The sequence below is a fragment of the Drosophila novamexicana genome, unplaced genomic scaffold (genome assembly GCF_003285875.2).
Source record: "Drosophila novamexicana strain 15010-1031.04,08,12 unplaced genomic scaffold, DnovRS2.1 tig00004549-arrow-arrow-pilon, whole genome shotgun sequence".
Lineage (NCBI taxonomy): Eukaryota > Metazoa > Arthropoda > Insecta > Diptera > Drosophilidae > Drosophila > Drosophila novamexicana.
This window is the reverse complement of record NW_020825047.1, coordinates 294,269-309,110: the sequence shown is the minus strand read 5'-3', so window position 1 is coordinate 309,110 and position 14,842 is coordinate 294,269. Positions and strand designations below refer to the sequence as shown.

At 37.6% G+C, this 14,842-nt stretch overlaps 2 protein-coding genes and 1 long non-coding RNA gene across 4 annotated transcripts; 2 read left to right on the top strand and 1 right to left on the bottom strand.

The window, feature by feature from the left end:
- Positions 1-3,951: 3,951 nt before the first annotated feature.
- LOC115769259 lies at positions 3,952-4,678 on the top strand. The gene is made up of 4 exons (XM_030713969.1): positions 3,952-4,027; positions 4,081-4,201; positions 4,265-4,445; positions 4,506-4,678. Exons 1-4 carry the CDS (start codon positions 4,011-4,013, stop codon positions 4,670-4,672), a joined length of 486 nt encoding a protein of 161 aa, XP_030569829.1. The 5' UTR covers positions 3,952-4,010; the 3' UTR covers positions 4,673-4,678.
- A 4,321-nt stretch (positions 4,679-8,999) lies between these two features.
- LOC115769238 lies at positions 9,000-9,905 on the top strand. Of its 2 annotated transcripts, XR_004018722.1 has the most exons (4): positions 9,000-9,169; positions 9,237-9,449; positions 9,514-9,714; positions 9,770-9,905. It is a non-coding gene; the product is annotated as an uncharacterized LOC115769238 (long non-coding RNA). The 2 variants fall into 2 exon arrangements; XR_004018721.1 differs by having other exon boundaries at positions 9,003-9,169; positions 9,237-9,714.
- Positions 9,906-10,491: 586 nt separating this feature from the next.
- On the bottom strand, positions 10,492-11,487 carry LOC115769179. Its single transcript, XM_030713883.1, has one exon. It carries the CDS (start codon positions 11,434-11,436, stop codon positions 10,492-10,494), a length of 945 nt encoding a protein of 314 aa, XP_030569743.1. The 5' UTR covers positions 11,437-11,487.
- Between the last annotated feature and the right edge of the window lie 3,355 nt (positions 11,488-14,842).

Genomic DNA, 14,842 nt, shown 5'->3' with positions numbered 1-14,842 from the left:
AAAATTTATATTGTTAACCCCTTGAAACGAGAGGAACTTCAAGCCAGGTACTTGGGCACAATAGCTATGGCATCAAGATACGCGTAGTTGATAACAGAAGCCTTACTTGATATTGAGTTTGCCTTGAACATATGAAGAACCTAATATTTGATTCAATCAACTCAATTCGGCAATACCCACTCCACTTGACAATAGACTTAACTACATATATGACTTTTAATAACTAAATAAATGGGTTGTTTGATTTGTTCAGTATGTTTTAAGATTTTATTTAATGTTGATAAAATGTTGAGGGAATTATAATTTATGCTACTTGGAAGACGATTCTCTCCGGCGTTGAGACTTATAAAAGAACGAAATTTAGCTTTTAGATCCCTTTATATCTTCAATGGAAATAAAATATCTGGCAGCAAGTTTTGCCGGGTAAAACAAAGGAGTCTTGGATAGTATTAGTTTATACGGAATCAAACGCTTTATTAATTAAATTTTTTTATTAGCTATCTTCTGCATGGTTTATCGACAAAATCCATGCTTTTACGCGCGTCTCCGCCTCTTCTTCCTCTAACCAAACACTGGGGAAACTTCAATGGATATCATATACCTTTGGCTCTTACATTCGATCCTATAGAGCATATTAACTATCTAATATGGTGTGTATTGCAATATTTAAAATACAACGAGGCATGGGGCAGCTATCCAAGAATTAAAATATTCCCTATTTGTGTATACAATAATATATAGTCCAAGTTATGGTTATGTCAGTTATGTCAATTATGGCCCTTATGAGTTTGGAGGTTTATCTACGAATGAAAATGGAAGGAATGGAATATAATGATGCACTCGTTCTGTTAATGGCAAACGAGAATATGTTTATCGAATTTCCAGTCTCTATTTTTATCTTTAGCTCTTTTACTCTATCTCTTTTTTCTATTTCGGTGCGAAGAACAGACAAAACAAAAATATACATTTACTAGTATACTTTATGGGATCAAGGATGATTTTGTCAGTCTGCTACATACATTTTCACGTAACGAGCATACCCCTTTGTCCATTAACAGTGGGTTCAGGGTATACTAAACAAGTTTAAATGCCACCCTGAAGCCTTGCCATAAAAAGCCGTACAATGAGAAAAACCTGCAACAGTCTTAAGTTAGTCCAGAGTCCTATATGGCTGCTCGTCTTTCCCTAATATCGTTTGATGTCACGCTTGCATCTTTTATTTCATTTCCGACTCGTAGCAAATTAATTAAAAAATAAAATCCGCAAGAAAAAAAAAAAGAAGAAACAGAACAAAGGAAGTACAAGAAGCAGCACAAGAATCGAATTGGCAAAACGGGCAAAAATCGAGCAACAACAGTTTTTGCGTTGAAGCAAAAAGGGAAATAATTACACAGCACGAAAGACAATGCACTAGGTGAAAATTACATTTTCCAAATGTTGGGCTAGTGAAAAGCAGCCAAGGTTTGGCGAGCCTGAAAACTACACGTATTACATGGGAGCTTAAGTATCTTTGGCTGATACGTGTGCCGTGTAAAGATATTTATACGAACTTGTCTTGGCCAAGGTTGTTGCAGGAGCAAAGGATGCTGAATGCATTTAACGAAAACTTGCAAAACTATAATGTTAAGAAAAGGAAATTATACATCTTGTTCCGCTTGTTGTTGTTGACTTTGTTGCCTTTGTTGTTGTTGCTGCTGTTGTTGTGCTGTAACTGAGCAAGTCAAGAAGTTCTCAGAGGCAGTGGCTGCCTTCTGGTTTTGGCTGCACGAATGAAAGTGAAGCCTGCACCTTTATTTAAGAGACAGCCCCAGGCTTTAGTAGTTGCACAAGGGATTGGACTTATATCTCACACGCACGCCCCCCCCCCCCCCCCTCCCCCCCAACATTCTCCTATCGTCCTTGCTGAAGGGATGGGCTAGCGACACATGTTGTGTCTCCGACGCTGTTTGCTGAGCTGTTCGCGTACGCGTTCGGGTTTCGCCTGCATAAAGTCATTAAGTGGGGGAAATGAAAATAAATTTGCACTTGGTAAATAAATCTTTTTGATTTCGCTTCTTTTTCGCTGTTTTTTTTTTCTCTTCCTCTTTATTTATATATTTTTTTATTTGTCGTGGAAAAACACTGGAAAATTCTTTAATTAAATTTGTATGAGAGGCGCGAGTCAAGTCAGATAACATACGCGGCAACAGAAAAAGTGAAAAATGTCACCCGTAAAGTGTGTCAGCTGAGAATTTTCTCTTTTATTTTTGCACTTTTCATTTTGATAAATATTTATCTTTTGGTATTAACTTAAAGGTAATGTGCTTAACACTGAGAATTAATAATATTATTTTAATTATTTAATGAACCCTAAAATACTATAAATACAAATGTTGTGGATAATTAATTGTCTTTAAAAATTACGCAGATTAATAAAAAAAGGGCAAGCAATAATAAGTTAACAATTACAATTTTTTAGAATATGCTTGTAAAGATAATAAGGGTATGGAACATTCTAATTCTCAACTATTCATTTAATAGATTGAATTATTTTTAATTTATTTAAATTAAAATAGGGCCTTGTCTCTATTTAAATATTGTTGAACCGAGTCTATCTTTCTGATAAATTCATAGATTAGTTACTAAAACTCTTTTTAATTATTTAAATAAAAGACGAAATTATGCAGAATTTAATTAGGAAATCTCTTTAAATATTTATTCTACTCTAGTGTTTTTTACCCAGCATTGAATTGAATTTTTTAAGAGTATCCGACTCCGCAGATTGTATTGCGATATTCACAATAACAAAGGCATTTTTTTAACAACTGTAAACCACAAGAATTCCAGCAGAAAAATGTTGTGGCGCCAACATTAATGTCGCGTCCAACTTTGTATGCTTCAGGTGGCTATGAATTTCTGGTGCGTGTCTTGATTGGAAATTGGAGCATAAAAATTGTTTTACAAATTCACACACACACTCACACTCACAAGCACGCATATACATGTAAATGCAGCCAGGCACAGGCATTAATAAAACATGCATTTTATATATATTATTTTCATGTATTTATTGTTGCTTGCATTGTTTTTGTTTTTTTGTTTTATTATGTTAAGCTGAACAAATGCAGTTGCAACCGCGAGTCACAAGCCGCAAGTCGCTGACATTTTTTGCGCAATGACATTGACATATTGCAGCCAGTCTGAAAGTGGGACAACTCGTTTTAATATAAGGCACAATATTAAAAGGAAAAGCATGTCTTAAATAACTTGTGTGGCACATCATTAGGATGGATAGAAAAAGACGCGTCTACGAGCAGCTCAAGCACTTGGCTCAAGTGAGTGTTGGCTGTGTGTCATCTCATCTAGCTATCTGTTCATGTTTCTCTCTCTAAAACACTTGCCCTCTCTTTTGCTCTTCAGTTGGGTAACTGCAACAAGTGACTCTTCTGGCCACACTTTGCATTTGGACTTTGAGGTGCTCTGAGCCGAATGCTTTTTAATGAGTGCTTCACAGAACGTGCTCCAGCAGCTTAGCCTAGCAGCTTTTTAGATTGTTAATTATTGATTTTTTTACAAATTTTTTTTTTTATTTAATCTATGAAAATGTCTCAAGAGGCATCTTAGGGCAGCAAATCGACGAGACTGCACGAGTATTTAATATTTGGCGCCTGGCAAATACATGATATGATTTGGTGTATTCACAAATAACCTCTCTCAGCCAACTCGACGGGAGCAACAATTTGTTTAAATTTCCTCGATTTATATTACTTTTCAGTGACAGGCAGAACTGAAACCAAAGCAACTTTAATTTGAAGGAAATCAGATCTTAAGTTCGAGCCGTGACTAAAGCAAAATATTTAATTCTCTTAGCTTCCATTCGCCTCATATTTACTTAGAAGCAGCTGCTGCTGGGCGTGACTAATGTAAATATGTAAAATAAATAAACAAAGCGTTACTAAACAAGTGTAAAGTCTTTCTATGTGCTAAGCTAATAATATAGTAACATATTCAAAAGCCAACTGCTAAACAACATGCTTAAACGCTTCTGGTTCGTATTTCTGCTCCTAATTGAGACCTTTCCAAAATTAGTCTTTTATTTAGTTTCCTGTTGCTCTGTCTGCTGTTGATAGCCCTGTGCCTAGCCAGTTATAAGCGAGTTTTGTTTAAGGGACAATGCCCCAAGTTTGTGGAGCTTGACTCTGCTGGCAATTCAGAAATATCGGTAAATATGTGTAAATATATATTGGGCTGATCAAACTATAATATATTTGTGCAACTTTCGCAGTTTTCTGGCATTTGGTTTCAATATGCAGTGCATCCAAATTATCTGCAGGATAAATGCATTATACGAGCCTTTGATAATAGTTTCTATTGGGCACAGTTTGCGCAAACTGATAATGAGAATTTCATAATACAGTATTTTTGCTACGAGAATCGCCAGCGCAAATTAGGTCGACAGCATTCAAGTGGGTTTATTTAAAAATCTTTATAGCCTGCTCATTTTCAGTTATATCTTTTAATTATAGGATCTATTTCGATATTTGTGCGCGAGCGTGAACCAAGGCCAGAAACAATTGCAGCCATAACAAAGGCTTTAAAGTATAATTTTAAATTTCCAGTTGGCCTATTGAACTACACGGACTATTCGTATTGTACAGATATTGAAATTAAAGATGCTACCGCACGAGCTTAATTTTTATGTTTTTCAATGAACTTTTCCGCTGCTTTGGCTGCCATTTTGTGAGTTTTCTAATTTACAGCCAGGCATTATGCTGGCATTGCCGCAACTGTTAATTTAGGTCAGCGGAAACGCAAAATATCTTTCATTTCAAATCCGCAACCGCAACATTTTCTCATATTGAATATTTTTGGAGCAGGCAAAGTTGAGAGCTAAACAAAAGTTAAATTTACTTATCATTTAACAATTCTCGCATTCGCATTACGAATACGAATACGAATTGAGAGTCACTAAGCGAATCTTTACGCTTATTTACTTTCATTTCCAAGTATTTCAATAGAACAAACAACAACAAAAACAACAACAACAACAAGGGGCACAAATTTCATTCTAGCTGGGCCCGCACATAATTCATGCTTGAGGCAATTTGAATGTCCAATAATCAGAAATGCCTCAAGTTTTTGTGCTCGCACTTTGGCCTGACTTTTATTGACTTGGCTTTGCCTGCCTTTTTGATTTGATTATAAATTAAATAAGTGCCATGGCAGCGCCAACAACAGAACCACAATCGTCGCCCGCAACGAAGGTTGTCTGCCTCCGCCCCACCCCGCCCAGGCCCGTGCCAGCCTTTCGCCTCATTTGATTAAAGTTTTCAGTTTGCCTTGGAGTCGTTCCGTCTCCCCAATTCAACCTCTCTCTCTCTCTCTCTCTCTCTCTTTTGGCATAATCAATAATTTATTGAACTTGGCCCTGACCAGCGTAGCAAACTTTAATTTAATTTCTTGCCAAAAATTTGCCTGAACGCACACTCGGCGTATGCGTAATCTTTATATAATCAATGCATTGAACTCGGTTCCATCTGTCTCTCTCTTCGGGCCAGCCCCTCGTGCAGCATAAATATGCCATTGATATGGCTTCTACGTATTTTGCGTGGTTTTTTCTGTGTGGGAAAATTTCTTTTTTTTTTTTTTGCATGTCTGAGACGTGGATTCGTGTAGGTGCCATGATTTAAATTTTGTAAAAGGCTTTGGCTCGGTCACCGTGGCAAATATATTGGAAAAAAGCAAACAAGCATGTTAAAACCATTTTTCAAAATTGAGCTGAAATGTTTATTTGAAATTTTATGAAAAATTTATTTAGCATGTATCTACAGATATCTGGTTCTATATTCTTATAGGCCAACATTATTTTTATTTGGAAAATGTTCGTTAAAATGTATATATAAAGTATATTTAAAAGAGACAGTCCGTCTCGGGAGCCTCTTCTCTTTTGTGATACTCATTTGTATTTCGGATTGTATTACAAACATTCATCAACTAATTTTAATATTTAGCCCATTGTACTTTTGCTTGGAGGTCATTATGTATTTTTACCTTTATTTCTTGGTCTTGTTCTACCGTCTGGTATTTGGAACGCTGTCTAGCCTGGCTTATAACTGTTCAATGCTTTTAGTTTGATATGGGTTTAATTTGCTTGCCTTTTTGTCATGGCCATAACTGAGGAGACAGTGGGAGAGGTATCTCTTGCCCACTTAAGATGCTGCCAAATTTGAGGGTGGGGCACAGGACACAACAGGACACAACAACTGGCACAACTGTGCGTCCTTCCATTGGCCATGGATCTGGGGACGCACCTCGGCAACACGCTTATTAGTTGCCTAACCAAGCTTTGAGTATTAGTGTCAGCTCCAATGCTGTGGCATTTATGTCCGGACAGATGGAACCATAAACAGTGGTTGCAGTTTACCAATCTCTCCACCCACCCACACCCCCACGCCTCACCATTTGCAAGCCCCGCAATAAGCCCCATCCTCTGGTGCTTGCCGCTGTCAGTTGCAGTGCTTGTCCCTTGGCTGCTGTCGTAAATGCTAAATGATGCATATTTCATGGGACTTCCATGCTTTAGTGGCCAAAAATTGCAATGAACGAAATCAGTCAACACACGCACAACCCACACACTGATACACCCACACACACACACAACGTATGCAGTAACCCCAGGCTGAACTCTAGAGTTGTTGATAAATTGAATTCGATGGACTTTCGGCTGTCGTCTGAGTTCATTGAGTTGCCAGGGTTTTAAAGTCAGGCACGTTCCATTCAACTGGCAGAGAATTATAAACGAAATGCCGTTACATCACCCTCACCCCAACCAGGGCTGATGTATTTTCTCCTTTTTTTATATTTTACATGCATAATACTTGTGGGGTGTTGATAAATATTGAAATAGACGTCAATAACATTTTCGCACGCTGTGCTTGTTTTGTTAAGCCACCCACCCGCACGCAAATGTTGTAAGGTGTTTGGGCGTTGCTTTTGGGGTTGTATGAGAAGGATCTGGATTGGTTCCATGTGCGTGTCGCACCCAAAATCTGTTAATAATGACGCCTGACATATGTAGACTCAAGAGGAAGGAGCTGCTGCACGAACAACATCCCAGCCAAAAGCTGAAGCATTTGTGCGTGTGAAATATGTTTTGTCAACTTATTAAATATGCTCAGTTCTGTTTTTCTTTATTTTTGCTCCTTTTTTATTTTGGGTTCGACTACGTGCTGTGGCATTTGAATGTCAAGAAGAGAAAAGGTTTATCTCGTGATGCGGTGACTGAATTGATGGTTAAATTATAAGGTGTGGTTGCTTTTGCTAAAGAACCCTAGGCCATAAGCTAAGATAAAGTGTGGAAATTTAGTGCTAACTGTGGAAAAAATATAACGATTTAATAATGTTGTTAAGTTGATAAAATATAAGAGCGTCATCTAAAAATTTATATTTTCATTGCTATAAACTATATTTTTATAATTTTATTGTTTTACTTATTTGCTTTGAAAACAACCGAAAGCTCTGTTTGAACTTTATTGTAATCATTACAAACCTTATTTATTTTGAAGTTTCAGTTTCCGCCCTATTAAGCATTCAGTTAATTAAATACATTGCGTATACGCACATCCTTTATTAAATTTCAACAGAGTGAGTTAATAATTTAATTGACATTAATTTGAATTTGATTTATTTAACATCAATTCATCAATGGCAAATTAACTATGAATGCTCTGTAAATATGACCCAGCCCACACATCGAGTGCTTTGCAAATCATATTACGTATACGCCCAGACACTCACGTACATGCTAGAAGAGGGAGGCCACACTCAATGCCCTGGCAAACGACATTCATCTGACCAAATGGCAACCGTTTTTTTTTTTTGGGGTCATCCTCTCGGCCAACGTGTGTTTATTATCAATTGCAGGGAAGAGGGGGCAAAATAATAGAGATGTTGAATGTACTTGGGGTGCGGTTCAGGGTTTGTTCTGTGAGCACTTATTTTTATGTGGCAGAAAACAAAAAGATATTTTATCTGCGCTAGGCGACAGCAGCCGTCTGTCTGGCTGTCTATTTGCCCCCAATGCTACGTTGTGTATTTACAGGTAACAGGTAAAAAGCATTGAAATGTGCCCGTGTTTTGTTTGCGAACAATCTGCTTTTTATTTTGAACGTCTCGTTGGCGCCACCGAACCGAGCAGCGCCCGCTTTTAATGGAGTAGACAACAGCAGCAGCAACAACAACAACAACAAAAATAACTGCGTTGGCGACATCAAATGGGCGCCAGTTGCCAACCCCTTTTCCCTCAGCGTCCTGTCAACGTCTCCTATGCGTGTGCCTAGCATTTTTGTCTCTGTGCTCAACTTTACGAGCTTGGAGTCCCGGCTATCAACTGGATGTGTGTGTGTGTGTGTGTGTCTGTTTAATTATGCCATTAAATTTCAGTATTGCACTCATAACTTTTGTTAGCTGCTTCTAGCACAATCTTTTTATTGCTGCAATTGTGAATATAATTTAAATTAATACGCATATTGGCAAAGCCAATTTTCATATTAGCCACGGCAGAGCTGTTCAATTGGAACCAATTTACTTATTGACACTATCTAACAAAATTAAGCAAAATGAATTATATACAGCTTGGGCCCTAAACATGCACTTTGCTAAACAAAAATTGGGTACTGATTTATTTTTTAAAAATTATTTTGAGTTTTTAAAAACCATGCAATTTATAAGGATTGTACCCGAAGACTTCTATAATAATTAAACATATATAACTAAAATATATTTTCAAAGTTTCCATTTAAAATGGGTTTTATAAATTGGTTGGCACATCAGCATTCAGTGCCGGACTAATCTTTTTTCGAGCTCAATTTTTAATCGATTACATTGATAAAACATTTCTCTAATCAGAATTTGGAAAATCGAAGTTGGCCTAGAAGTTGGGAATTTGAAAAACACATTGACCTGAGCCTCTCAACAGATGTTCAGTACACTTTAGCAACTCATAGCAGTAGGAGCTTAAAATTAAGAACCAAAAAACAAAAATTTTTTAGAAAACAAAAAAAAAAAAAAAGAAAAATAATTGTAAAACACATATCTAGAGCACTCCAGCACTCCAGATTTTAGTTTAAGTAGAAAGTGCAATTTTCAAAAAGAGAAGCCAAAAGCTCGAGTGTTTGCGAAGGACCATAATGTAAGTTTTTTCTTAAAAAGAAATGGAACAATTTAGACAAAAAATAATGTATAAATTTCTTCAACAGCAACTGATAGCTAGACATCCGAAATGGACCAAATATAATTCGGGACAAATCGGAATTAAATACAATTAATACACCATACACCCGTAACTCCTTATACTACTTATTACACTCGGATACACACAATACATACTACTACAGACCCAACGGAGATCAATGAAACACTAGACTATGGAAAAAACACATGTGCAATCGCGTTACACAATGCAACACCAAGTATATCCATATCCATATTCACACGTGTACATAATATCGATGCTCATTCACGTTACACTTTCAGTATCATTTTGAAACATCGGAGGACTGGAATCGACTGTATTAACACTACTTGTGCAACAGCATAACACTACAACACTGTTACACTGTTATATATAGCTTTTATACTAGCTTGTTCGGTAACACTCGTCGCAGGAGTGGAATAATCGACCATAACACTGACACTGAACACTTGAAAAAACTACCTGTGCAATCGCGTGACTCTGTGAGTATATTTATAAGTACATTATATATGTATATAAATACTTACACCCGTTCAGCATCATTGTCAACGGTTTCATCATCGGAGAAGGAGCGGATAATCGACGGTGGTAACTTTTGTTTGCCTGGCACTCAATTTACGAAAAGCCGAAGCCTTAAATATATATTTTGTAAAGAACGAAAATAAATTGATATATTTTTTAATTGTACAACTATTTTATTCATATACGCGGTTAGACTTGCCCAGCTATGCGAACACTATTAAGAGTAGGTAAATTCAATTAAATTGTAGTTTCCAAAGTGGATCAGACAAATATTTAAATAGGGCTAGATCAATTGTCGAATTCTAGCTTATAAATTTTCCATCTGATGGCTCGCCTTCCAAAAGGTTACGTCTGACAACTCTGGCCACACTGGGAGGCCAAAGGAAAGGGTCATTAGCAGTTACCACACACCAGCCGTGTATTCGCAGTCCGCGTCAACATAATTGATGAGTTTTGGCTTGTAGCAAACCCGAATATATCCTAGTTGTGTCCTGCGGTGAGACGCACACACACGCACACACAGCACTTGCACACACTGGAGCACCGCGTGTTGGACGTGTAGGTAAATTGGCTTATTTTGTCGACAGTTTAAGTCCCTTGGGTATTTATTGAAATTTACTCGCAATGGCAAAACACTTAAGTTGGCATTAGGCCTTCCCCCAAGTTGTAGTCGGATGCATTTGATAAATGATTTTTAGGCTCCCTCACGGGTCAGAGTGTTTGGCATACAAAATAAATTATATAAATATATATATTATATGTAAACTTACAAAGCTAGAAGCTAACAAAACGTTTAAAGAATTTGTAGAAGCCGCAGTAATCACGGGCATAGGATCCATAACACGTGGCAAACGCCTGTTCACATCGCAGGCATGGATCATGGAGCGTTTCATACTATCGCCAGCAAAGGAACGCAAATGCCGGGCCGCCTCCAGGCCACAAAGCATGGCGCCCCTAGTGTAATAGCAGTCGAGCACATCGTTAAAGGTCTGACAGACCTTGGTCGCATTACGCTGCTCATACCAATCCGCTGGCGCCTCGCACTCGATCATGTCCGTGCGCAGCTCCTTTAAGCAGCTGTGCGCCTCGTTGAGGCTCGCGCAGCGCTTCTTGTTGCTGCTGCTGCTGTCGGCGCCGCCGTCGCAGACCTCCTCCTTGTAGTACTTGAGACCCTCGGCTAGCTTGCCATAGATGTTGTCATCGGAAAGGAAACAGTTGCTTGTGGCGGTTCGTATGTGATCCACCACGTCGGATATCTCCTCACAGGCCTCCATCAGCATCGGCTGTGCCAGCAACAACACAATACGCTCCGGACTTACCACATAAAGGCGTGCCAGCTGCATTACTAGGGGATTATCATCGCACAGACGATTTTCGGAGGGACACGCAGCGCTTTTGCTCTTCAGCTGATAGCCGGGCGGACATGTTGCCAGAGTCCTTTCCTTCAGCTGATAGCCAGGCGGACACGTAGCGGATCCGGCATTACTCGACTTGCTTATGGGTGTCGTTTTCTCAGCTTTACCTGACGGCAATACTTTTGTAGTAGCTCCATGGCTGTGCGCCTCGAAACCATAGCGATGAAAGTACCAGGGAAACCATATTGCCTCCGTTGTCTGCAGTTGAAATAGAATCAGCAGCAGGAGCAACAGCAGCTGCGGAAAGAGTTGCCAAGTCGTTGACATTGCCCAGATATATACATTTATTTGAATACTGGATTTTCTTGTAAGCCTGTTCAAGTGAACTTTGTTTTAGAACAAATATTCAATGTTCAATATGTAAAATATGTAATTGCCACGGTTTTTGTCAGGGAGACGCATCCCAATCAACGCACAGATTTACGATTATTAGTTTATTTAGTTCATTCGCAAGAGAGCAAGATTAGCAAAAAGCTTCTAATATTAGCTGTTGTATGCAAATATTGATTCCTCCATTAGTGTTATGAATTGGCTGCACTGATATAGATTATATTATAATTATAATTAACTTGGTTTGTTAATCTATTCTTTACAAAAAAATCACAAATTTCTAAAAAATAAATCGCCAAAGGTTAGAACAATTAATTAATGCTTTCAATATATATTGTTGAAGCCAAGCCTAAGTCAAAAATTGTTTACGTTTGTAATCTCATCTGGTCTTTCTATCTAAAATAAAATAATTGTATGTACTCTAGCAAAACAAAAGTTTATTTAGATTGAAAATTCTCTAATTATTTACTCTAATTTATTACTCTTTAATTCTCTGGCGTATAGTTGGACAATGTTATAAAACTGTAATCAATCTATGCTTTGAATATAATTTATATACATACATATATACATATTTTTCTTTTCAGGTAAACTTTTGGAGTGTTGTAATCCCAGCTGGACTTCACTGCCTTACATTTCTCGTAAGTCCATGCTGCTGCCAATCTTCAAGTGAAAAACTTGACAACGAATAAACAAATAATCGCAGGACTTTGCCAAACCTCACACTCAGAATGCAAATGGAAGACTTTATAAACTCTGGCTTTTGTGTGAGCGAACGGACATAATCTTTTGCGAAATTATCACAGAAATTGCACAAAGCAGATACAAGTAAGTGTTTCATTTTGTGCGCTTTGTGTAAAAGAAGAAAAAAAAAACAAAACTCAAATGAAATCGCATTTTATGCTGTCCATAAGGCGACCTTACCACCTCCTGCCCAACGACTAACCCCGCTGCCGCTGCTGTCTTTATCATTGCTCGCACCTTGACGCACTTTTTGTGAATTGTCAAGGATATGGCGAGTGAATTTTATTAGCCCTCATAAGTTGTAAAGTGTATGGCAAGAAGCGAGCACAAAGCGAGCTCGACTGACTGGCTGAATGACTCTGCCGGGTAGATTTTTGTGCGTCCCCTCACTTCATGTTAAACAGATTTTTATTGCACTTTTTTATTTGCATTTCTTGTTCACGGATCCCGATATTCTTTCTGGCATTTGTTTTGCTTTTTTTACAAGGAATTTACTTTGTCGCACTTGATGTGGATATTTCTTATTTTTTTTTTTATTATTATTTAACATTTCGTTTCATTTTGTCGCTGTAGGAAATGAAATATTTTTGCATATAAAAAACATTTGACTTCATGCTGTGACAATGTTTTCACGCTGTTTATGCGGCAGCTTCCACTTTTCTGTCTCTCTGTTTTTTTTTTATATTTAATTTTATTTTTGCTCCGCTCATATCCGCCGCGTAATAAAATAACAAGGTAAATATGCAAAAGAGCAAAAATTTAAATAACTCATGAATAAGAGAGTACGCAGTTTGAGAGAGACAGAGAGAGAGAGAGGGTAAGCTCTTGGCTGTGTCATCATAATCAACAGATCATGAAGCTGAGTTTTTATATGAAATTTCATGCCTTTATTAATGCGTTTCTTATCATTAATCTTCAGCTGCAGACAGCAGCTTGTGATTGTCATCCTCATGTCAGATGCCTGTAACAATTACTTGAATTGACCAAAGGAGGCAATATGCGAATAGAGATGGAGCATAATAGAAATGAAGACAAGGAGATAGAAAGAACGCGGAGCGAGAGAGATGGAAAGGGAGAGCGAGAAAGAGAGAGAGAGAGAGACTTTCGCACACTGGCCAATTCAGTGCATGGCAAATTATGCCATTAGGTTGGCATGTCGAAATTTGCTCAATGAACTGTGTTAAATTTTGCGTGTGTCCTGTGCGCTGCTCCTGACTGACCCAAACACTAGGATGCTGCAAAAACTGACACGAGCCTGATATAAAAATTAATTGGATTTGTATGCGACGTGTTCTTAAAGCCAAATGCTGCTGATGAGAGTATATTAAAGTGTCATTTTGTAGATATATTGTGGGTGCAGAGACATCGAAAGGCAGATTACCGGATAGAGATAGTGGCACATATTGGGAAATATCTCTCTTAATAGAAAAATTAATTGCATGGCATGCAAAGGTTCGATTATTATGATATATTTTGCCTACATACACGATTATTATTATATATTATTTTTATAACAAATCCATTTAAAATAGAATAATATTAGTAATAGATTGTGACGCTCAAATATAAAACACTTGGCACTGTATGTCTGCGTTATTTTTCGTTGCTTAACACTTGTAATTCTAAGCAAGTTCAAGCTATGAGAGGGCGTTGGCATTTAGATAGTCAATAGCCTCTGATATAACCACGAGGTTCTTGAATTCGATATGCAGACAATCTATACCCTGAACCCATTAAAAGTGGGTATAAGGGTATATTGTATTTATGCAAAATGCAAATGTATGTAACAAGCAGAAGGAAGCATCTCCGACCCCATAAAGTATATATATTCTTGAACAGCATCAATAGCCGAGTCGATCTAGCCATGTCCGTCCTTCCGTCCGTATGAATGAACGCAAGGATCTCAGAACCTATAAGAGCTACAGACTGAAATTTTAGATGTAGATGCTCCTAGTTCCCGCGCTGATCGAGTTTGTTTCCGATAATCGATAACTTACTCCGTTTCCAAGCAATCGATAAAAATCGATATCGATATCCTGTTTTTTGGGCAATTTTGGTAAATAATAAGAGCTAGAGTCACCAAACTTGACATATAGCTTCTAAAATAGAATATATATGCATTTAATGCTGGAAGAAGAGGGTTCAGGGTATCCCCTAGTCGGGAGCTCCCGACTAGAACCTCTTACTTGTTTTAATATATTTTTTTGGTTATTTTAGATTGAAATTTCTCTAACAGGAATCCCAGCTTAGAATTTGTAAAATTATCAATAATTTATAAGCAAATTGTTTTGATCAGCTGACATTCTTGCTAGTATTATTCTCTTGCGATTGAAATTTCAGCAAAAACCCTTTACTTAAGTCAAGCAAGTAGCTATAAAAACGTAGTTGATGAACAATCAGTCATTTAGTCGGAACAAAAGCAGTTTTATACAATGTTTAAAGATAAACAGAGCTGAACTCTGACTCTGACTGTGTTGTCGACGAAATGGAGTGCATTTTAAATACATAAATTTATGTATTACACATAATTTAATGCAATTAATTGAACATTAAAAGTGCAATGGAAAATGCACAGCACGACGCAAGAATGAAAACAAAC

Bases quoted from the DNA above. Each gene is read 5' to 3' on its own strand.
- LOC115769259 (XM_030713969.1), top strand. The intron at 4,202-4,264 runs GTAAATATGTGT...CAACTTTCGCAG, and splicing joins CTGGCAATTCAGAAATATCG to TTTTCTGGCATTTGGTTTCA. The intron at 4,446-4,505 runs GTGGGTTTATTT...TTTTAATTATAG, and splicing joins ATTAGGTCGACAGCATTCAA to GATCTATTTCGATATTTGTG.
- LOC115769179 (XM_030713883.1), bottom strand. From the start codon at position 11,436: ATGTCAACGACTTGGCAACTCTTTCCGCAGCTGCTGTTGCTCCTGCTG.